The 24,458-nt window shown below is 39.0% G+C and overlaps 3 protein-coding genes across 5 annotated transcripts in view; 2 read left to right on the forward strand and 1 right to left on the reverse strand.

Annotated features, from left to right (window-relative positions):
* The window catches only part of cep164 (centrosomal protein 164), a 53,038-nt gene extending 50,897 nt beyond the window's left edge, over positions 1-2,141 (forward strand). Inside the window, exons 44-46 of the mRNA XM_077566241.1 lie at positions 257-404; positions 489-557; positions 1,570-2,141. Of these exons, the coding sequence (XP_077422367.1) occupies positions 257-404; positions 489-557; positions 1,570-1,596 (244 nt within the window). The 3' untranslated portion in view covers positions 1,597-2,141. The remainder of the gene's footprint in view (positions 1-256; positions 405-488; positions 558-1,569) is intronic.
* A 1,225-nt stretch (positions 2,142-3,366) lies between these two features.
* On the reverse strand, positions 3,367-18,736 carry sidt2 (SID1 transmembrane family, member 2). 2 transcript variants are annotated; one of them, XM_077566918.1, is made up of 26 exons: positions 17,875-18,736; positions 17,673-17,794; positions 14,737-14,901; positions 14,256-14,301; positions 13,742-13,843; positions 13,101-13,184; positions 12,423-12,588; positions 12,140-12,233; positions 11,960-12,015; positions 11,817-11,843; positions 10,949-10,987; positions 10,775-10,852; positions 10,351-10,469; positions 8,661-8,734; positions 8,486-8,552; positions 8,337-8,410; positions 8,137-8,260; positions 7,067-7,184; positions 6,514-6,650; positions 6,329-6,437; positions 5,812-5,888; positions 4,641-4,687; positions 4,458-4,563; positions 4,273-4,383; positions 4,041-4,154; positions 3,367-3,967 (listed from the first exon to the last, which is right to left on the reverse strand). In XM_077566918.1, exons 1-26 carry the CDS (start codon positions 18,115-18,117, stop codon positions 3,905-3,907), a joined length of 2,562 nt encoding a protein of 853 aa, XP_077423044.1. In that variant the 5' UTR covers positions 18,118-18,736; the 3' UTR covers positions 3,367-3,904. The 2 variants fall into 2 exon arrangements, with proteins under 2 accessions (XP_077423044.1, XP_077423045.1); XM_077566919.1 differs by lacking the exon at positions 11,817-11,843 and having other exon boundaries at positions 17,875-18,735.
* A 2,918-nt stretch (positions 18,737-21,654) lies between these two features.
* The window catches only part of sik3 (SIK family kinase 3), a 33,232-nt gene continuing 30,428 nt past the window's right edge, over positions 21,655-24,458 (forward strand). Inside the window, exon 1 of one of the 2 annotated variants that reach the window (XM_077565712.1) lies at positions 21,655-22,579. In XM_077565712.1, the coding sequence (XP_077421838.1) occupies positions 22,289-22,579 (291 nt within the window). In that variant the 5' untranslated portion in view covers positions 21,655-22,288. The remainder of the gene's footprint in view (positions 22,580-24,458) is intronic. The other variant, XM_077565715.1, reaches the window with a different exon arrangement.

The following is a 24,458-nucleotide window of genomic DNA, read 5'->3' on the forward strand; positions in this document are numbered from 1 at the left end:
ATATTATTGTTATTTATTTTTTGGACTCAACAGTTATCCCTCTTCTAAATCACACCTATTACTGGTGTCATTTTAATGACTGACATGTAAGATTGGCCTTAAGCCGCCAGCAGCAGTTGTTGACTATATGAGGCCTCAGTCTGACTTGTAGCAAGCTGTCAGACAAGTCATGGAATTGAAGTTGCATTTTTAAGAGTTATTTAAATGTAAGTCATTTGATCTTTATGGCTAAGGTGATGAAGTCTTTTTGTTGTAGGCCTCAAAACGTGGACCTGTCTGGTCACCCCACACAAAGGAGGCAGTACTTTGAGCATCTGAAGGTAGAATCTGAAGAGAAGCTGCAGGTGGAGAACAGCAAACATCAGGACGACGGCGTGGAAAACTTTAAATTCTTCAAACCCGAGGTGTGTTGAAGTATTTGTACTTGGTTCCCCAGCACTTGGGTTAAACGATGTTATGTCACATCTGCTGATTGTGTGTCACAACAGATAGGGGACATGAAGATTGTCGATCTGACTGATTCGATCTTTTGCGAGACTCTTGATCTGATGGGTCAGGTAATGTGATAATGAATTAGGGCTGAATGATTAATCCAATTCAAATCGACATTGCAATGTAGTAGAATACAATTTTCAAATTGCAAATGCTCCAATTTGAGGAACGGAGGGACTGCTACATATCAATTGGTTAGTCGGCTTTATTATATATATATATATATATATATATATATATATATATATATATATATATCAAGGCTTGAAATAAGGGGTTTTGTTTAAAAAATATATATTTTACGCCTCAATAATACACATTGAATGGCAAAACTGAGAATCAAATGCTGAGACGACCGTCTAAAGAAAGTAGAGGAAGAACCACGTCACCTACCGCGGGTAGTCAGAGGTCGAGGGAAGCTCTGCTATTTACGCAGAAGCAGCTAGCTAGCAACAGCTTCAGAAGGCTATTAGTGCGCCTAAATACGCACCTGAGTAAGTCCCGCTCCCGCGTGGCGGCCAATAAGCTTTAAAAGTGTCATACTCATGGAGTAATGATAAGATAAGATGGACAAGCCATGCTAAATGCTAAGCTAACCTAGGATTGGCACAGCTAGCGCGTTTTAAGTGCTTGGGTGATCGATGACACTGCCGATGTTCGGCTGAGAACAGTTTTATGAAAAATTTAAGCGCCACAGATTTGCTTGCACTATTGCCTTAATGAGATTTATGACTTCCTGATTTATGTTTATGCCACAGTTTGGTAGAATTTTAGGAAGCTGTCGTTATGAAACGCTCAATGGACTGCAAGTCAATGTGTTAAATTTAGTAAGTTAACAACTCTGATTGAAGTTGATCAATTCTCTTTCATAATAATTCACAGATCATTTGCCTTTATTTTAGTTTAAGCATTACCAAACCAAACCATTAAAAAAATATTATTTATTGTCATATAGGTAGGGACTTGCAAAAATAATTGCATATTAAGTCATAATTGCAATATATTTTTCAAAATCATTCAGCCCTATAATGATTTTCATGATTCATTATTAATATATATGTCATCTCCTTTTATTAGGCCATCCCGCCCACATGGCCGAAGTAGCAGCGTCAGATCTTCTGTGCTTTGCAACATAGGTTCAGAAGCACCACACCGTTCTGTTCTCAGTAGATTGCTTTTAATGTGTGTGCGTGCTTGCGTATGTATAAATGACTCTATATGGACTCTTTACCTACAGTGGTAGGTAAAAAATTTCATTTTTCCTTAGCTGCAACTGTCCACATTATGCCCATTCATCCGTCTGGCTTACGGGCCAATCAAAGATGGTTGATTATGGATTTAAAATTGCATATTGAGCAAAGCTTCCTTTGAGCATGCAGGGTCAACGCAAACTCTAATTCACAATCGGTATCTATTGCCGCACTTTTGCCTTCAGTTCAGTTTAAATGTAAAACTTGTGTCAGAGCTCATGAACTCAGTAAATTTAGAATGCTTAATGTACTTTGTAGAAGTAATTGTAATTGCCTCGTGTGTGCTCATTTGAGGGTTCAGTCATTCTCTTAATTTAATTTGTGAGGAGCGTGGTTCCAAACCTGCCTTGAGTGAACTGTTGTGAATTGCCACTCCATAAAACTTTCATGTTGCACAAATTGCTTGATTTTTGCAATCCTTCTAACACCACAGATGTCTTTGTGCTGTATTCACTTCACTTTAACTCAAGTCCCACCAGCAAAGTTGCATACAGTGCTGCTTGGTACTTAACACGCAAATCAAATTTTCTCATTAAGATGAATGAAAATTTCATAATACATTCCAGACTCCCCCCAAAATACTTTTTTTTGTAAGGAAAAATAGCACTCTATAATATTGTGCTTTATTTAAAAATGATTGTAAAACATAAAACATTTTGTATATCATCTCCTCCTCACCCACCCCACACATATTATCCCGTTTATACATCTAAATGATCTTTTAGGTTCAGTTTGTTCACTAATGGACAATTTCGAACATCCAGGAATTTATTCCGCACCTTAACACGGTGAAAACCTTTTTTTTTTTTCCTGTGTGACTAGCATACACACCGGGCAGATTATTGCAGTCAAACAACACTTCATCATATTTTAAATAAAAAATAATCCTAACCAAATGACAACGATCCAAATGCAATTCAATTAAGAATTTAAAAAAATCTATTATTTTGGTTAGTCCACACGTGTGGGTGTTTTACGAATTATTGACCAATAGTGTTGAAAATGGTGTCTTCTCTTTGATGATACAATGTTAATGGTTGAACAAACATGGGGTCTTCTGAAAAGTGACAATTTCGGAGATTCAAGGTTTTGGCCTGATGCTAACAATATATATTTTATTTGGAGTTAATCACTTGAAATGACATCACCAGTTATTAGGGTTTGTACACTTGTGTGACCACATTTTAAGTTGCGTATTTTAATCGTTGCTATTTCAGTTTTCTCTCAACTGAGGTGTAGGTCACAATGGGAGTGGTGGAAAACGTTTTCAAATGATGCATCTTGGTTTCTTTTTAGATCAGTGGTCACCAACCTTTCTGAACGCAAGAGCATTCTTCGCTACTGATTAGTGCGAAGGGCTACTAATTTGACACACTTCTTAAATAAATATTGCTCAAATATAGTATGCGTCGTTAATAAGGCCCCTGTCATGAAACAAATTTGCAACACGAGTTTAATGAATCTCTGCTAGAGATCATTTTTAAATGATCACTTCTTAAACATTATTTAATCAATGTCTTTTATGACTGGTATAACATACCCGTGGGCTACTTATGTGGTCAATGCGGACACTACGTTGGTGACCCCTGGTCCATATAATACAACAATCAAAAATAGCTGAATATCTGACAAGGAACCTTTATTAACCACTTTTAACTTTTATTAACCAATTGCCGTATCTGACATGATCATTTTACAATAGAGTGCAAAAAAAAAAAAACTTGATACAATCATGGCAATATAATTGCATTGGCTGGCTTCTTTGTGACTTGCGCAATCACAACACTGACTGCCATTGTAAAAACAACACATATGACAAACGCCCATACTAGCATATAAACATTCATTTTCAGTCATAAAACAGTTTCAATACATTGTGAACAATAAATAATCACATTGATTCAGGCTGGAGTCTTGGCAAAAGTAGCCTATGTTACCTAAAATGTAGACAGTAAACAAGTACAACGGTGATAAGATTGATGGCAGCGAGATGAGGAGAGTGATGATTGATGGGAGGGAGGGGCAACCTTGCCCCGCCCTGAGCAGCTAATTGGACCGTGCGCATTGACGGCTGGGAAAGTTACTGGCTCTGCTTTTGTATATGGACGGACCAAACAGGACAATAAGGCAAATGAGAAGAGCAATTCACGGATCTATTCGATCTAGAACACGTAGATCTTGTCTCTCTGGACGGTGTTGAGGTCATCGTCCATGGTGAGCAGAACCTAAAGTTTAAACAGGAGAGGTGACGTCAGTACAATTAGTCTATCGGAAGACAAGACAAGAAATGGAACTTGCCAAGAAGGATCCGAACATGGCGATGGAAGAGAGGAAGTGCCAAATGTCGTGATCGTCAAAAAATGAAAGCAGGATGCAGTCGCGGTTGTGCTCACGTGATTCTGCCGGCGTTTTCTGTGTCAAAACACCACGAACATGTGGTTTAACTAGTGACGTCACTTGTACTAACATGTAATTGTCCTACTGCTAGCATATGGAATAAATCCTCTCATATTGTGTGTAAGAGACCAACCTGCCAGGTGCTGAGACCCTGGAAGAAGAAATAGAGCGCAAAGCCCCACACCACAGCCGTGAAGACAATACACACCAGCGCCAGACACTGGATCCTCTCACCGCTGCGCAGCTGTAACACAAATAGGACAGGTTATATGGTGCAGGTTTGCAAGTCACGGGATGTCCTGTGCAAATGATCAGCACCTTCATAATGATGTAGAAGGCAAAGTAGAGCAGAAGGTTACAGATGGCGATGGCCAGCAGGTAGGAGGCAAAGTCATTGGGTCTCTCGATGAGGCCGTAGGCGGCGCTGCACAGGAAACAACGCGGCTTTCAATCACATTCAATGCGCTTTGGACTGCGCCACACACACGTAGGTTTACTCACAGGGACCAGTTGACTATGTTCCCCATCACCAGCAGAACCATGCGGTCCTAACACACACAAGGGACATGGTTAAAGAGACTTCACAAGAATTTTAGTCGTAGCCCTTCTTGAACTTTTTGACCTTCTGCCACATTTCAGGCTTCAAACCAAGACATAAAAGTGGATAGTTAGATATAAAAAAAAAAATTTTAACAACTGAAAAGTATGGCGTGCAAAATAATTCACCCCCTTTTCTCTCAGTGCAGCCAACGGACACCAGAAGTTCCCTGCTGATTTCTGAACGATCCAATGGAGCCAAATACAGCAAGACAAATTTGGAAGAAAACCTGTTGGGAGTCTGCAAAAGACCTGAGATTGGCACGGATGTATAACCTCCAACCTGTCAATGATCCTAAACAAAAAGCAAACTCTACGAATGGAATGCTTCAAAACTAAATCTATGGTGTTACAATGGCCAAGTCAAAGTTCTGAATCAAACTGAGAATCTGTGGAAAGATCTGAAAACTGCTGTTCACAAGCATTCTCCATCTAAGTTATCTGAGCTGGAGCTGTTTCGCAAAGAAGAAAGGGCAAAAAACAAAAAACTCTAAATGCACAAAACTGATCTCCCAAAAGAATTGCAGCAGTAATTGCAGCAAAACGTAGTTCTACAAAGTATTAACTTAGGAGGGGGTAAATATTTTTGAACGTGCACTGCTACTTTCTATTTAAAAAAAAAATAAATTAAAAATATATAAATTTCGTTACATTGCAATTTTGTGCCATTGCCGTTGATTCTTCACAAAAAATAATAATCCGATTTTATGTCTTTTATGTCTAAAGCCCCAAATATTGCAAGCTATACATACGAACACACTTTTTTTTTTTCATTTAAAAGAAAATAAAAATATTTAATTCCAGGGCAACTAAACAGTATAAAGATTTTGTTTGGATCTCTGAAAAGAAGCGATTCTCCATCCATCCATCCATCATCTGAACCACTTATCCTCATGAGGGTCGCGGGCGTGCTGGAGCCTATCCCAGCCGCCTTCGGGTAGTAGGCGAGGTACAGCCTGAATTGGTTGCCAGCCAATCGCAGAAGCAACCGTGTTTGATTTTGAAGGGACCACTATTTTTGTGAAGCTACTGTAGGCGTGCACGTTCAGCACACTGTAAGGCAAACATTACTCACAATGTACGTGGGCCCGGTGCACTGTCGAATACAATCTGTGTAGACGACATAAACCATCCTGCGCACAACGCCAGAGTCTGAAACACAAAACATTCACATATCAAATGGTGTCCATTAAATATACATATTTGTAGTGATTAGAAAATGAAGCTTCATGAACCACTTGCAATATATATATTTTTTTACTCCTTTAGATGGTGTTTATGGTTTAAAAATAAAGGCTCGTGCAATGAAAATTGATTACATTTCCAATGCATCTTTAAACCACGCGCGCCATCTAGAGGAGTAAAAAAATATATATCACAAGAGGTTCATGAAGTTTCATTTTCCCATCACTACATTTGTATTCTTTTATCTAATGAAGTTAATGGATTTTTTAAAAATGTTTTCTGAAGTCTCCTTTCACGAAGGACTACAGAAATCTGGAATATTTTTATTTCATAAACACAGTTTTTTCCCACAAATAATCTAAAGTGACCCTTAAGCACAAACATACATCTAATATATAAACCCTTACCGAGCCTCCATCTGCCCATGTAGTAGAGCTGTGTGCTGAGGAGAAGCGTGGCCAATATGTGGATGACGGAGAAAACAATCCAAAACACAGTGTTTCCTTTCCCGAACACCTGCAAATAACACCACAACCGTCACAGGTCCGAGTTGTCAACGTGTCGACCGTGCGATGGGCGCATGCGCACGAACCACTCCAAGCACGGAGAAGAAGATGACTGCGGCCAGGCAGGCGTAGGCGGTGTAAGCGCTGGCGTTGATGTCAGGGTGTCTCTTCTGGTACAGCTTCAACATACACAGGCCAGCGATCATGTACATAAAGGATGTGTCTGCAAAAACATCAAACACATGACAACGTGATCTGATAAAGAATGTCATTTTGTTTGAGACTGACGGCGTGGAAAAAACTGAGCAACAATTCAGAATTGTTTGCTGCCACTTTCAGAAAAGTTGTATCAGATGGTGAGCTCCCCCTACTGTTGTGGAGTTGAATTTACTTTTAGGACATTAAATGGAACATGGTCAGATCCCTAATGAATACTTCAATAACCAAGTAAAACTTCACTTCCAGTCAAACTTTTTCCAAAATAGGAATCACTTTGGGATGAACTTTATTTATTATTTATTTAAAGAAGTTCCAAGGAATGCCCAGCATTCGAGTGTACAACCTTTCTCCATCAAAATATATAGCAGCAGGGAAAGAAGGAAATACTAGTGCATGCAGTGCGGTGATATGTCATGTTACCAAACTGGAAGTTGGTGTAGTTGGGGCAGACATGGTAGCAGGCGCTGAGTAGACCCTCCATCATGAGAGCCGTGCCCATGGCGTAGAAGAGACCAAAGTGCTTTGGGATGCCACATTCCTGAGAGAAGAGCGAGCGCAAGGACAACGGTGTGAGCGGTTCTTCAGCAGCAACATGGGCCGCTTTGCAAAACTTAAAAACTTTCACTTTAAGATACAGTGGACCATTAAAAAATATATATACAGAATAACAAGTCTGATGCTGTTTTGCCATGACATTTTCACATTGTTTTGTAAAATTCAGATTTTTAGCTTGATGTGCCTGAGCCCAATTTACACTATACCAGGGCTCGTGATATTTTCTGTCAAATGAAACAATTTGTAGTGCAAGGGACAGATAGAGCTGAGTGATATGACGATAGAAAAGTTTCTATTGTGCACCTTTTGTCCTACGCGAATAATTGGCAACTGCCAATAATAAGACTGTCAAAAGATGGTAGTTCCACACATCTGCCACTAGATAGCACACGCCCTTAATGACATTTAATAACAGGTTGACAAAAACGAATTACAAATTACAATTACTACTACTTTGGGAAAGAATTAAAAACAACAAACCTGTAATTATTAATAACTATGGATGGGCGAGTACCAATACCAGGTATCACATCTGGTTGATACAAAGGCATCTGATTCCTGTGGACGTTTTACTATCAGGAACTAAATGGCATGCAGAGCTAACATAACATTTTCTTAAGCGTGTCCAAGTCAATTCTCTCAAAAAATATATTTTCTGCATACCTACTTTTGCACTTCACTGTGTATGTATTTTCTATAAGGTTTACATTAGTGCTTTGTACGAATTGACTTGCATGTTACTGTTTTACACACAACCTCAAGTCAGTAAAAAAAAAAAATACTGCTATGTAAATCAAACAAACGTGACAGTGAAAACGTTTGAGAGTGCGCTGAAAATAAAAACCTTTGCATCGAAGAACTTGACAGAAAATGATGTGTTCTGCTTTTCATAACAGGTGGTTTAATACATGAGTAACAGTTGAACTTGAACTTACCATTGCATTGACTTCATTACAGGACAGGGCTCGATTGTGGACGATGTCCCTCTTGAGGACGATGAGGAGAAAAAGGAGGCCCAGCATCACGTAGCCGAGGTTGCTGAGGATGTTGTTGAATGCGCTGCGTAGTAGAGCGGTTGAGCATCTATCATCATGACAACACATGTTAACGCTGAGAGGTTTGAGCAGGTACAAACCTGAGAGCTCCGAGAGGGTGAGCACACATGAAGTTGTAGTAGCAGATATCTTGGTTCCCCGTAACATTGACAACCTGATAAACAAAAGATTTACAGTCTAAATAATAAGTGCATATTGGCTTTAAATGGTTTATTTCCAATTAGCGTACCGTTTGATATGTAATAACCAGCTGGACGACTGGCAGGGCGTAGAACACGGCGATGGTGGCGATGTTCCTGATGGGAGCACAGTCATGACACGTTTATGTGATGCTGACTAAAAACAACCATGATATTTTGGCATTAAGAGGAAAATGACACCGGATATGCGTCTTATATTCTCACCAGAAGTAGATTTGATATTTCTTGCTGAGGATCCTATTGTCTTTGCGCGACAGGTCAGCGACACAAAGATATTTCTGTCATCAGCAAAGGACATGGGGACATCATTATTGGGAGCCATCCAGTAAAAACATTAAACAGAAGTGGAAGCAATATTACATGACTTTAAAGTGAAATCTAAACTATGAGTTATTCCCTGTATGATGAAGTAAGTCCCAAATTAATGATAGACATTTTGGCAGTGCCTTCATGGCAAACTGGCACATCAGAAATGCATTCATTCATCCGTCCCTTTAAGAAAATTGCTGAAACTTTATCGTGTATGCAGTATGCATTCACACAGCTGTGACGTCTGTGTAACAGAAACAACTTTCAGCTTGGAGTGTTCCGAACAGGGTTTTATGATGCCAATAGTGTATTGATCACATGTAGAGCTGGGGGGTAAAAGTCGACCAAGTCGGAAAAGTCAACTTTAAAAATAGGTCGACTAAAATGTTCTGTCTCAAAGCACCGCCTGAACCATATTTGGGCTGTCCACTGACTTTTTTATTTCTGCAGACGCAGTATTGTAATGGCAGCTGTTACCTGATCTTTATTTCTTCTGTTAGTGCACCATCAAGTGGCGAATGTTATTTGTCTGCTTAAAAACGCTCACCAAAGTTCTTAACTCCTAAAAATCGCTGTAAGTAATTAGTCCAAAATATAACCTGCCACTCAATTTTAGGTGTTCATCACTTAACCAGTAGAGGGCAGTCATGCACTAATACTAGTTGTGGCCAAAAGAAGACATAAACAGGAAGTTATTGACCTCAGGTAGCTGTTAGGTTGCTCTACCCTTGTTTGCTCATGGAATAATGTTGAAGCATCATCTCTAAGTGATTTTTAAGACATTATTACATGTGTAATGTAGATTTAATGATGTATGTGTCAATTAAATGGTAGTTAGTGTTTGTTTACCTTAAGTGGTAATCGCTAGCGCGCTAATGCTAATCGTCATTGCTAACAGTTTAGCATAGGCTAATAATTTTGTTAGTGTTTATTAACGCATATGAGTACTTATATCTACTCAATTCTACTTACTTTCAAATTTAGTAGATTAAAAACCAAACAAAAATATATCAGCTTTGTGTTCAGTTAGGCCCTGGTTGTAAACAAAGTAAATAAATACAAAACTGTCAGCTGCGATGAGATCATAGTCTTAGTATTTTCATACTCAGTGACATTTGTTTGGTGGTGTGCCATCAGATTTTTGGAATGTATAAATCGCACATGCACACATGCACATGATGAAGGAAGCTTTGTCAAATTAAATGCCCATTTCTTGTCCAAATTTTCTGTATTTAAGCTTGGCTTGCAAGGAATTAGAAATGTTTGAAATTTTGAGGTTTTGATCATTTTAGAATTTCCTAAAATTGTATGGAAATTATCTAGTAATGTATACTCATTGTATTATACAAACAAGCAACAATACTGAATATTTTTTGTTTTGTTATCGGCAGACGTGGAAACTAATAATGATTTTCAAAATGTTGATGATTTATGTTAGTTTTAAAATGTACTTTATAATAGAGTTCTTGAATCGGACAAAAACAAAATCTTAATTGTCTTACTGGGTTGCTAAGCCATTGCTTCTGCAATGAATTCTCTGTAAATTTCCAACTCAATTTCGTAACACTATTGAGACTAGGCTTACCTTGGTGCGAACAATGTTTTTGTCAGAGTTGATGTCATCCAGTGTGTCATAGTCATCTTCCTCAATGGAGCTCAATGACTCCTGCCTGCTTCTTACAACATTTTTCCAACCAGACCGCTCTGATAGAAAGGAAAAGGGCTTTTAGTTTGCAAGATGATGGACTGTTATCAGATGGGCAATGGGTTCAAAATTTAAGAAAAGCTGATTTTCCAAATATGGCATAAAGGCTGTTTGCTAACATATTGAATCTCACACCGCTGTTTATTTCAGTGTAGCCCAATTAAAAGCAAGACATTGATTGACATTATGGTGATTGGCTTTGGCTTAAAAATAATTGGGCCAACTATGTGGCATTGCTTCCTCCATGCAGAATGCCGTGTGGTGCAGTTGATTGATGGGGGTCAAGTAACAATATTGTCCATACCCATGTAGTTGTCAGCTGAAGCTGCACTGTCTAATGAGGGGGCGCTGTCAGTGATTGCTTCTGAACTGATTGTGCTGTCTGTTGAATGGACAAATAGTGACTCAATTCAAGAAACACAAAATAAAATAAATACAATAAACAGAGGAACAAAACCAAAGACAAGATTAAACTCACCCAGGGAGCCATATTCATTTGGCGAAGCTGCAATCTTGCCTGTAGATGTTGACACACACACACACACACTAATGTAAGACTAGTGAACTTCCAATCCACTTTTAACATATTCCTTTTTTTTTTTTTAACCTGTTCGCCCCCACTATTCAGTATTCCCACAAACCACTATTCACTGGGAAACACGCCTGTTTGCTGTTTTTATACTCATTCCAATGCCATGTCTAACATAAAAGTCACATTTTGGCACCATCTTGTGAAATATTGGTCCCAATTACTGCAATTATGATGAAGTAAGGTCAGGAGTGTCTATTATACAGTGCAAAGTGCCACTATCTTGTGGCATCTATAGGGAATTCAATTATTGGTGGATTTATTCACGGCAGGACTCTGTCCCCATCCTCTGCCAAAATAATACTGTAACACTATTGCCTAGCATCTAAATATTACCTAGGCTGACCAAAAACGCACTGCAGCTGATAGAAGAAGACAGGAGTGGACGTCAGATCATATTCAGATAGAAAAGGGAACGCAGATGTGAGGTAGTAACTAATGCAGTGATGATGAGTTTAAAAATATTGTACAGGTAAAAAAAAAAACAGCAGGCAATGTGGCATGTCTCATAATTTGGCTCACTGTTTACATGTACTGTATAATATGTAAACTATTGATTATGCTAGTTGCATCATTAACAATTACCACATTCCTGAACCAAACAAAGTAATACTACATGCATGGCTCAAAGTGTGAATATACATGAAATCATCCATATTATCAACAATACGAAGACATGCATGCATGCAAGTTAATGTATGCACGTTATCTATCAATGTATGACAAAGAAAATACATTAGCAACAGTGTGTTTATACCGTCTCCATTTTTCCCAAGCAGAGAAGCTAAAGCAAGCGTTAGCAGACAGAAAAGAGAATAAAAGACAGATTGTAGAGTTAATATATACTGCCCACCCTTCATGTAAACCCTAAATAGGCTGGTCCTGTAAGAGCTGGTTTACCTGTCTCAGCAGGTGACGTGTCATCAATACTGTGAAAAAGCTCTCTGCTCCTGGCTCTGCGCAAAACAAAAGAGGTACATTAGTCTCATCCTCTGACCGTGACAAAGTAAAAGTGAAGAAATCCAGGCATTGTGAAAGCTTCGATTCTGTTCATGAATGGAGATTATGTCAAAATCTTACCGCTTCTTTTCCACACAGGCCACCAGCAGAGTGACAAGGTAGAAGGAGAGGAAAATACCCAGACATAACAGCATGCCCAGCACATACACGTCCGCTGTGCAAATTGGATACAGATGCATTTTAATAGCGATTACATAGTTGGTCCCAAACATTCATCATTTTGAAGTCATGCATACGTGAATATACAAAAATGACTCAAGACACAATCAATAAAATATGAATTCACTAGACAAGACATTTAAATACATACATAGAATGTCACATTTTTACAAAAATAGCTTACATTTTATAGCAAGGATGACCACAACGTCAAGGGTTTTGCTGCGGTTACCCGCGTCAATCAGCTCATCTGGTTGTAGCGGGTAGAAGCGCAGTGGACCGCCACAAGCCTCGTCCTCCGTTTTTACCACAACCACCACATAAAAACTGTTGCTGGGGAAATCTTTTCTCTGGAAAACATGGGGACAGAGGAGCAAAGATTGTTGCACAGGCTAGCATACGTATGTTATTATTTAGGGTGACAAAGGGGTAGAAAAAAGAAGGAAAAAAATTGCTGAAAGTTCCCAATACGTTTCCATGGGAAGTTAATTAGTTAACGCTTTAACTTTCACAGCACTAATTTGTACCTCAAAATTGGACTCCTTTAAGTCAATCATTTTATTTGCACGAAATCTGGTTGTTTTAGTCACGATTATACCTTCAATTTGAAAATTCTTGGTTGATTCTCGTTTATTATGCCTTGCAAGTGAATGGCGACCAGTTTCGGATTTACTCCGTATACCGCCTGAAGACAGCTGGGATAGGCTCCAGCATGCCCTATAAGCGGTTCAGAAAATGGATGGATGTATTCTCATTTAGTCATATAAAATTCTGGTCATTCCCATGGAAAGTTTCCAACTCTGTGAAAATGTGCAAAATTTTGCAACCCTATTCTCAATCAGATACGTAACTGAAGGATTACCTGTACTGTGATGGCACCTTTTTTCGTCATTGTCTGATACATCCCAATGAAGGCCACATTATTGTCGAGGTCATAGACAGGGCACTGAAAACAGAAAGACAAGAAAGCATCAATGGAATGATTAGATTACTCAACGGGAGGAGCGAAAACTGGCGGTGAAGAAAACATAAATCAAATGATTTCCATTTGAAACCCTTGAGAAGGCTTTTAAATTGAGAATAGAACTCATTGTTGCTTTAAAGCAGAAATAAGGAACTTTTTCCCCAAACATATCTTTACACTAGCCTTTTTATTTGACCATTTATGACTGAAATGTATTTCAATTAGTAGATTAACACCTTAGCTGTTCGCAATTGGTACTCCTGCAAGCCTCTGGCCAATAGTTTTCAGACTGAATTCAAGTCCGAATTCTCTCTGTCTGTGGATGTGACATCATGTGCGCGGTGTGTATGCGGAGAAGGGTATGTGCAGTTTCATTTTTCGTCAGCAGGTGGCAGTAGCGATTCGAAATGGAATATTCTACCTTTAGTAGCTTTAAGATAAACATTATCTTTGCACTTGTGTTTATGGTGTTACTGAATGCCAAAACCATGGGACTTTGGGCCCTGAAGGACAGCACGAGAAGTCGAAAAATCGTGTACCTGGATGTCCTGGATGGACATAACGGAACAGGGAAAGTTCATGTCCGAGCTGACCTTCACAATCACGGTGTCCACCCCTTCAGGAAATACGTACTTGAAGTACTGAAAGAGGAGATAAGCAATTAAGGAAATTAACCTCTTTTTTTTTATTGCGGATGTAATATTGTGTTCTTAAAGATTACATCATCAACCATTTTATTTGCCATTTACTTCATGAATTTGTATAGATATTCTACTAACCTTGAACAAAGTCAGTGATATAACAGCAACACAATAATTGCAGCATTCCGTTACAATTCAGTATCTACTAGACATCTTAATTAACCACAATGAAACTGCAACTAATGGCCAACTACACAAAATCAGCTAGCTAATGTTTTGAGGCACATGTTCAAACAAGCAAGACTTCCTGTTGTTGTGCAACATGAATTATTCCCGCATCCTCTTGCTGAAACTGCACTTCCTTTATTATTGTTTTTTATTTTCTCGTAAATCTGACCAAAGTCATGCATACCTGAGGTTGGGAGGGGGATGCGGTGAAGCTGAATGTCGTGTCTGTCCTGGAATCAATGTGAAAATAAGTCAGACAAATCAATGGCAGTTCAGACCTCATGCCTTGTCTCCACCAAGCAGTACAGTTTAACTCGCAGTATAGTATGGCAGTGTAAACTCAAATGTGTTTACACGCCGTGTAGCAGCGTCATGTAATACAAGTAAACAAGTGTGATCATAGCACTAGGACAGCGTTGAAGCTCACCAACACAATTATTTGAACCCTCCGTTGTCATAACAACTTATTTTATGTTAAATTCTTGCGCAAAAGTGATTTTTTTTTTTTTGTCAACCAATCTGCTGCAATTGACACTTCAAAGAAATTGCGACAGTGCTGAAGAAAACTATACAATTTGGTGGAAACAGGAGTAGGCCGAACATTGCCTACTGCGAATGTCATTATGTATGAGTATAAAAATACTGTATATAAAGGTGTCACTTACTGCAATGTGAAGCTTTCAACGCGGCTGACCCGAAGCTGGTAGTTTGTACCCTGGCTGGAAAGTGTAGACACATCCACAAAGAAGTACTGGGTCTCTGATGCAGCCCGTATTGGAGGTTGGCATAATGTGCGACCTATATGCTTGTATGGGTATTTCCTCAGGTACCTGGACAGTTCACAGATGCACAGTATGCATGCATATTAGAATTAATACAGAAAATGTTTCTACTTTTCCACTCACTATGATTACTGTATATATACAGTGTTTGGATTACTTTGTATCAAAACCTCAAGAGAGTTGTTTTTCTTTTGCACGTTGCCATTTGGATGTTGACCAGGTCAACGATACAACCGAGTCAGCTGACAGTGTGTTCCAACTGGGTATGAGATTGCATTAAATTGGGTTACAGTGTTGTTATGGGAGCAGAACCCCGCCATGAACCAAGAACCTTCAGCATTTAGCTTAACATCATAGGTGATGTCATGAAAGAGTAAAAAAAAAAGAAGAAGCTTGTAACGTGTTGAGGCAAACAAAACAATGAATTGACATTTGAGGACTGCTTTTCAGTCAGGTGACTTGTCATGTGATTTCAATAACCGCTGAGCAGCTGCCAAAAAAGAATTGTTGTTCTACAATATGGATGAGTGCTTAATACAAAATGTGTAAAGGAAATGTTTGACTCTCAAATGTGCACTTGATTCTCTCACACCGGTCCTATGGAGCCACAGTTTGCTCACAAACTAATGAGGCTACACTTAAAACCAGCGCATCTGTAAGCGGGCTGCAGAGCTGTGGAAAAACGGCTTTTTAATAAGATGGCTTTTAAAAAGATTAAATATGCCAAGTCAACTGTGGGAGGAGTGAATCTGTGGAACCTGTTCCCTGTTGCCATAAAATCTTTGACAAGATTAGGATCGTATAAAAAACAACAGTGCTGTAAATAACATTGTCTTTTCATACCTATCTGTATTTTAATTGTTTCTAAAAGCCCATCCAGGGACAAGCACTGCAAATTAGCTTTGGCTATAAGCACTATGAAACACATACCAGACTACTGTGTTACAGTTTGTCTGTGTTTCTGAATCTGTCCTTATACAATAAATGAATAAAAAAGATGACTTTCCCGTACTCATGACAAGTAGTTCAGTTCATAAGAGATCTAAGGAAGTGAAAGTCAAAAGGTCCATTACGACATGCAACACGCTGATGTCTGGACCAGGGCCTGGTCAGCCAAGATTAAGACAGATCCAGAGAGTGTGCAAGACAATGATGACATCACTAATGGACATTTCGCCTGGCCTTTGTGTGAAAACTGACCTGATAATGCAAAACCTACCTCCATAAATCGATTATATTCATCAAGTATTGCACAATAGAAACACACTTATGTATATATATATATATATATATATATATATATATATATATATATAAGTAAATATTTTAATAAGTTTGTAATTACAGTATGAGTTTTGTGAGGTTAGTGCATAGCCATTGCCATGAATGCAATTGCTCAGTAAAAAGGCCCTATATATGGAATAATCACTAAAACATATTATATCATGAATTATATCAGGAATATATGAGACAAGACCAGGCTTAATGCATAACTCTAAAAACGAACAATAGCGAAGAGGATGATCAGCCCCTATTTTTTCCCGCAAGAAGACAAGTGTGCCAGAGGAGACAAATCCTCGACTGGTCGTCAGACTGTCGCAGAGCAAGTATAGGCTATGTTCACACTGCAGCTCAATTCAGATTTTTAATTTTTTTGGGTCCATAATGCAACATGTATCATTTTTTGTATGCAGTGTGAACAGTACATTGTTTTAAATCTTATCTTATTTATTTTTTTATTCTGACCTGTGCCTCTTCCATATGTGGAAATAAATCGGCTATGTATGTGACGTGTCTGCAATATGAATGCTCATCTCTACACTTATGCGTCAACTAAAGCCCAATATGTGCTCCATGCGGGCAGGAGAGAGACTACTGACAATTGCCCGTGAATCTGCAAAGTTGTCATGAGTAAAGCAGTTAATTAATTTGAAACATGAAGCATAAAGTTGACACTTGCGTTGCCTCATTTCTTCAAAATATTTCTACCTTCTCCCGCTTCGCTCCTCTGTGAAGCTGAGCTGAGCCCCTTATATGCAGGACCATATTTACTTCTTAACCACCGCTTGCTTGTGTGTGCCACTTGTCATCACGGGCATGTTGCATTCACATTATTGTTTTTGTAATGAATGTAAAGAATACATAAAAAGATCAGATTTAACATGAAAATCAGAATTGGGCAGCGCCCTGGAGTGTGAATGTAGAGACAGATAGCTGTTCACTCTCATATTTACGCCATCTTTAAGCGGGAAATGCCCCATTATTGTCTGCACCCATGTCAGGCGAAGACAAATTCAAATCCACTGCAAATGCTTCTGTCAATACCAACAAGGTGCACAACGTGTGATACTTACTGATAATAGAGTACTTCAACTGCTGGTCAGAACATTAACTTTACAGTTTTCTTGTTTTTATAAATATGTATCAGTAACACAGTGGAAACGGAGGGAAATGGAAATATTTAAATTTACAATGTGCACCCCTGAATTTTCTTCAAGCGCAACTAAAATTGTATGTTAGGGCTATTGTGCTTCTTGTAAAAATAAAATTGAATACAATTAAAAGTTTGGCGTGCTGCAAGATGAGCAAAATTTCTGGATTTAATACGGGGGACAGTATCCAACATGTTTTGGATAAGGGAAGTGAAAGACCAAATATACCCAACACATAAATAAATTTCACTAACTTCAATTAACTACGCCTTATTTAGTATTTTTTCCCCACTATTTAACAAATTATATGCTTTGGTAATACATTTGTTGTGATTGTAAAGAGAGAAGGAGAAATGTTTTGGACACCCTGCTTGGTCCATCACTCACAGGCCTCTGAGGATGAGGGGGACCTGGAAGGACAGCACAGCTTGCTGCTGTCGCACCACGAACAGGATAGGACTCTTGAGGTTCGGCGACAGGACGTCCACATATACTCGCACTCCTTCCGTCTGTGACATGAAGCACAATAACTGAATACACCTATACGTGGTGACATTAAAATAAAAAAATCTGTGCAGCGCTCTCCTACCTTGGTTCGGGAGACGGTGTGATTGAAGGCATAGATAGTCTGATTTTCACTCGTTATTGTGTCGTTATAGGTAACATCAAACTCGCAGTCTTTCTGGATCACGTTTATTGTCTCATCTAGAGCGCAGCTGCTACAAGCCAACAAGGCCACACATAACCACAGCAGGACTCCAGCAGAAGATCCAAAAGTATCTTTATATCGCGACTTCCAATGACTCCCAATCAGCATTTTGTCTTTCAACATCGTCCTTGAAGCAGTCAGCACTCAACAGACACCCGATGAGTTATTAGCTGTGAAATGAACTGTGCAACTCCGCCCCATTCAAATGACTCCAAGTAAACAGGCTGAGTGTCAAAACTGTATCAGGTCCAGTCTTGACCCAAAATAACAACTGCTAGCATCCGAGCACTTACGACAGCTTTGTAGTCCTCCCAAACACACTCAAATACACTCCAGGCTGTCCAATGTGAAGTCACAATTTCGGAGACAACAACCGTGCAACCAGACGGTATTCTCACAGCAAAACAGACGAATCCGGGCAGGCAGCGATGTTGTTGTGCTACTCTTAGCATAGTTGGCTAACTAGCAGCTCCATGTTTGGATCTCGAAGTTGAGTCCGAAGACGTCGCTTGAGTAGTAAAGTAGGCCAATGGGAAACCTTTTAAGTCGGAGTGGAGCGTCCAGGTATGTGGCGTCGCCGTGGGATCATGTGAGCATTTCTGTGGTAGTGATTTTAACCATCCTCCTTACCTTTCTATGAGGGAAAATAAATGTTGTACATCAATAGCGCCCTCGCCAGGACAAGCTTTTCTCTCGTCTTTATTCAAAGCACTCGAATGCGGAGCTTAACCATTTATTTTTTATCATTATTCAAAGCGCTCAATTACGCAACAAATATGTTACACACTACGTACAGTACACAGTAAACATGACAATACGTAATAGATGTACAAAAATAGCCTATTTACCTCGGTAGGGGATCGAAAGTTTGGGCATTTCATTCATTTGTAAAATAAAAAAGACAATATAAAGCAATATTGAAATTCAAAGTACGTAAAGTAAAATAAATGAAAGGGGAGAGAATGAAGTAAAACTTGTTTTGTCTGCTCCTTATAAACAAAAAAGAAAAGAAAAACAACAACAACACAAAATGAATGATGACAGCGAGCAGTCAAGACGCCTTCAGTATAACAATTTCTACAAAATAATTCAACTGTGTGTGTGTGTGTGTGTGTGTATATATATATATATATATATATATATATATATATATATATATATATATATATATATATATATATATATATATATATATATAATGGATTGTTAATCATTGTCTGGAATGACCAGGTGTGTCAATTTTAAAGGTTTTAAATGCCCAGACTTAATTGACCTGGCCCCAACGATCAGCAAAGACAAATTAGACAACACACTAAAGAACGAAAAATGTCAGAAAACACTAAATAATTGACGCTAACAGGAGAAGGATTTCAGAAGATAACAAAGCGTTGTCAGATTCAACATCCTATCTCTTCGGAATGTAATTAAGAAATGTCAGTCATCATGAATGGTGGAAGCTAAAGCAAGAACAGGAAGACCAAGAAAAATATCACAGATCAGCCCAGAACAACATGTGTTAGGCAATAAATGAACAGTAATTGTGTATCCATGCAATATTTCTTAACAGCAATAAGCTCCTCAACAATTGCATGCTACTTGTATACATTTATTATATCAATTAACCCATGTGCTTGATAAATGTAGCATACGTTAAAGTTCTTTGCTTTTTACATTGTAAGAGTGGGATCCTTGAATCGCTTATCTCGAATTAAGCAATACTTTTACGGTGATTGATTAACGACAAGTCGAGGGTGTTTTCTACCTCTTGCCCAAAATGAGCAGGGATAGGATCCACTTCACCTGTGACCAAGAAAAAGATGGATTGTGACAAAAGACACTTACATAAAGTACAGTATGTTCATGTTTGGTATTCTGCTTGGCTGTGATTCTCAAGTAAAAGGGAAAAAAGTTATTTCCTCCAACAGCAGTATACACATTTTCAATAGAGCGTTAACGAAAGAATTGTTTATTACAGTAAAAATCACAACCTACACATAGTTACTGTAAAGTACTAATGATGATATAAGCAGTTCAGGGAATAAATGAAAGAATGTATGGATGGATGAATGAATGAATTGATGAATGAATGAATGGAGGAATGAATGAATGAACAAACAAACGAATGAATGAATGAATGAATGAATGAATGAATGAATGAGAACTAGCTTAGTTTAGTAGTAAGTAGTAGTTTCTTTCTTTCTTTCTTTCTTTCTTTCTTTTTTAGCTGTCCAAAAAGCCACATGTGGTACGGTGGTACCCAATCTTTACAGGCAAGGGAGCACATATTTTGCATTGATAGCATTCAATCGGAATATGAAACACATTGCCCTAAACTGATATTGACATGACCCGAGATGTTATAGAGGACCAAAAGTGCCAAAATTAAATAAATGAATACACCATTAAATAATCAAATAAATGTGTCATTAATTAATTAAATGTTTCATTTATTAATGAAATATGGAATTAAATAAATAAATGTGTTTATGTGTGTAATTAAATGTTTAATGAATTTATTTTATCTGTCAAACTCACCCATCAAAGTTTGGTGGGCAGGTCCTAACACTTTATTGGTCACCCTGCTCATCAAGTCAAGGCAAATCCATTTCAGAATAATTAATTGATGCAGTGAGTAGCTGGTAAACACAATTCAATAGGCTAGGTGGCGCTATTGACTTCAATGAGTGCGTTACTATTAGACTCAGATTTGCGTTCTCATGAGGTGCTTTTTGAGACGTGTTGAAATGGAAGTCACTTTTTTCGCATTTCCTGTAGTCATGTGACCCGCCCGGTAAAAGGAAGAAAAGGAAGGTGGAAGTACAGGGCCACTCGCTTTTGTGTCGGAATTGCTTCCTGAGGGGACAACAAGTCTTATTGAGCCAAGGTTGCCGCGGCTCCATACACGCATTCTATTTATTCTCGTGACGTCCATGGGTAGCCGTTAGCGTGACGTTAACTCCTACAAGAACTGCGAGATCTCGCGAGAGTCGAGGAGGGCCATTACGAGAACTACGCCTCAGAAGCTAATCACTCTTCAATGGAAACAACTACAAGTCAAAACTGTACTTTAGTGAAATAGTAGAAATATCGCTTTTATTTTATGTTGGTTTTGCACAATAACAAGCCTCGATCACTCTATATCAGCAAAAAAAAAATCCCATCACCTTAGCTGCCATGTTTCTAACCTCTTCAGGCCGAAGCAGTCGATTAGAAAAGATTTGAGTGAATCAGACCCGCCCACTACTTTTGACGGGAAAGTTACAGACAGATAAAATAAATTCATGAAACGCTGCAACACAGGAACATGAAGTAAATAAATACAGAAATAATTGTATATATTTATTTATTTATGTAGGTAATTTAATTAATGACACACTTATTTAATTATTGTTTAATATAATTCCATATTTAATTAATAAATGACACCTTGAATTATTTCATGACACATTTATTTAATTTTTGGTTTATTTAATTCCATACTTAATTAATAAATGACACATTGAATTTTTTCACGACACAGTTATTGAATTATATATTGGTGTATTAATTCATTTCATTTTGGTCCTCCATAAGATGTACCCCCATAGGGTTACCTTGGTTCTTGCTTAAGCCTTCTTGACAGGCTGTAGTAACTCATTTTACCACGGGGCGATGCTGTCTACAACCTCGGCGAGGAGAGTCGCGAGTCTAATAAAATTAAGTAATGTGTCTTTTTTTTTTTTTTAACCCCTTGATGCAATAAATATATCTATAGGTTCTGGGCTTTGTACAGCAAACATGTAAAGAAAGTAGTAAAGAAGATAGGTGACGTCAATTATTATTGTATAGCACACAATTAAATCATGACCCAACCAAAATTTGCCAGTACTACTGCTTTTCCCTTTCATGTACTGTATATGCATTTTTATTTTATTTACATAACTCACAGCTTTTCTGTTTGAACATAACACGTCATTAAAATGTCTCAATTTAATGTCTCTCTTAAGCGTTTAGGTGTGCTGCGCCAAACTTAAAAGATAAAAATCTGTCATATTGTTCCATCTGCAGGACACGTCTACTCGCGGCGCTGTGCAATGGCTCACTTCATGGGAACCAGAGCGATAATGCGCAGTTCTTTGTTGCCGTAGCGACCACAATACGTTTTTGTGGATGAGGTCATGTGTTACGCTGATCGTTTCCATAGTAACAACCTAGAGAGGGCGCTGCGAAGGAGCGCTGCACGTAAAATGACGCAGGGCGGGGGCGTGCGCGCGCTGCGCAAGGCTGCTTGTTGTTCCCGCAGAGAGGCGAGAAGATGGCGGCCGTGTCAAGCGGAGGTGCAGCTGGGACTCCCGCGGCCGGGATAGCGCACTCTGCCCGACCGACCCACGCAGGCATGGGCCCTCAGAACCGAGTCCAGCCATCCTCCGGAATCACCCACCCCGGTCGTCCAGGCGCGACCACCGGGTGCATCCCCAATCCTGCCCAGACTTCGACCACCAGGCCCCTTCCTGCGCGAGTGGGCCACTACGAGATCGAGCGGACCATCGGCAAGGGAAATTTCGCTGTCGTTAAACTGGCCACCCACATTATTACCAAAGCAAAGGTAAGGCGACGAGTAGCTGAGTGTTTTAGGTGACCAGTGGCAAGTTGTCATTATGAAATTATCAGGGTTTTTAGCGGAACACTAATCACGAAACTGGGGCCTTCGAGCTCCCTAGACACAACGGCAAGCTCGCTTTAGTGACACCGCTGCGTGTTGTAGGGTCATTCAATGCAGGGCATCCCTGGAAACTGTTGACATTAAACGCATTAACTAGAGACAAACCAGCGATGGTTACACGCAATTAGAAAGCGACATTGTCCGCGGTTAATGTGTGACAAAGCGCAGAGGACGGAGAGAAGGGTACTCGCGAAGATCTAAGAAGAGACGCAAAAATGTTCCCGCTGTAGCTGTTAGCTTAGCCGCGGATTAGCTATTTGGTTGGATGAAGCTACATACAAGTAATGCCAATGCAATGCTTGTTTGAAGGCTTGCGTTTGTCTTCGAATGAATAAGATGCTTTTCACATTAATCACTGTTAGTTTAAGTGGCTTTGCTACTGGGAGATCAAAAGCGATAAATGTCCCGTTAACTCAATCGCCAGTAAGAATGTCTGACCAATTTTGACAAGTACGCAGCCATTTTTTTTAATGTTTCAATTTTTAAGATCTTCAATATTGTTAAGCAGCATAGTTGTGCCAATAACACATTGTAATCCGTGTGTTCGTTAAACACGATGCTTCAAAGTTGCACATAGCAGTTTTATGAGAACTAATTTAAAAAAGTAATAATAGTAAATTTCATAAATAGTGATTTTGTGTGTCAGTTTCACATCTGCAGTGTAGTTGGCAATGTAATTAAGTGGCAATTCATTTATGATGACCAGACGTCCTGTTTTACACAAGTCCTTTCCTGGCGTCTCTCTCTCTCTCTCTCTCTTTTGCCATGTGTATGTAAATCACACAGTTGTCATACATGGCAATTCATACATTAAATTAGAATTTAACAGTTTACTTCAGAATGCACATTTGCATAAGGTTGGTAGCAGGCAATCTGTCAGATCAGCATACCTTGTCAGATCAGCATACACCCTAAACTCAATAAAACACCCAACCTGTTCTTATGCGCAGAAGTGAAAGGTATGCTGTTTTGTCGAGGCACCGAAACTAGAACTACTTCCTGTTTTTGCATCTAAGAATCATGGGAAATATAGTCTGCTATCCACTGCGGCCACCGCTCGCTGGTCAGGCAACGCAAGTTGAGATTTCTAGCGGTAATGTCCCAATGCGTGACTGACTAAGGTAACCGGCACAGCCAGCTTCCAATAGCTGTCGGGACAGAGCACACACACTTTGACAAAGATTGACAAGCGAGTAAATTTGGTGAAATTTATTGGCTATTTCATTTTCAGGGGAATTGTACGGTTTTCAATTTTGAAAATCAGGTCACCATAAATTTATTGGAAAATTAATAAAAACATGAGCAATAGGTGCACAAGCTAATTGACATAGTCTAGATTTATTTAAGATGACACTAATTTGATGAAAGTCAACTGACATATCAACATCCATCAGCCTTTCCATGTTTGTGCCTCATCACAGCAGCGGGAATTTGTGGCAATTGTAAATAATCTCGGGCCTTTTTGTGCGTGGTGAAGTAATTCTCTTTCTATTTTGAGTGTGTCATATTGTGTATCAATTGGATCAAACAGACGACAAGGCATATTCTGTAATTTACCGGTAAGAGTTTTTCACACCTACAGGCAACAATGACCATCCTGGTCATCTTAGCAACAGGCAAGCATCATTGGCGTAAACATCCGTAGCCAGTAATGTCTGGCCAAGAAAAAAACTTGTGATTAAGTCGACGTCATGCTGAAAATGTCACAGTGGATTAATGGTCAGGCTACCCTGTATAACCCTTATTACAAAAACAATTTTAT

Source organism: Vanacampus margaritifer, chromosome 5, assembly GCF_051991255.1.
Source record: "Vanacampus margaritifer isolate UIUO_Vmar chromosome 5, RoL_Vmar_1.0, whole genome shotgun sequence".
Taxonomy (NCBI): Eukaryota; Metazoa; Chordata; class Actinopteri; order Syngnathiformes; family Syngnathidae; genus Vanacampus; species Vanacampus margaritifer.

Bases quoted from the DNA above. Each gene is read 5' to 3' on its own strand.
- sidt2 (XM_077566918.1), bottom strand. From the start codon at position 18,117: ATGTTGAAAGACAAAATGCTGATTGGGAGTCATTGGAAGTCGCGATAT. The intron at 7,185-8,136 runs GTAAGTTCAAGT...CTCTTCTCTCAG, and splicing joins GTAATGAAGTCAATGCAATG to GAATGTGGCATCCCAAAGCA. The intron at 5,889-6,328 runs GTAAGGGTTTAT...TTTGTGTTTCAG, and splicing joins CATGGGCAGATGGAGGCTCG to ACTCTGGCGTTGTGCGCAGG.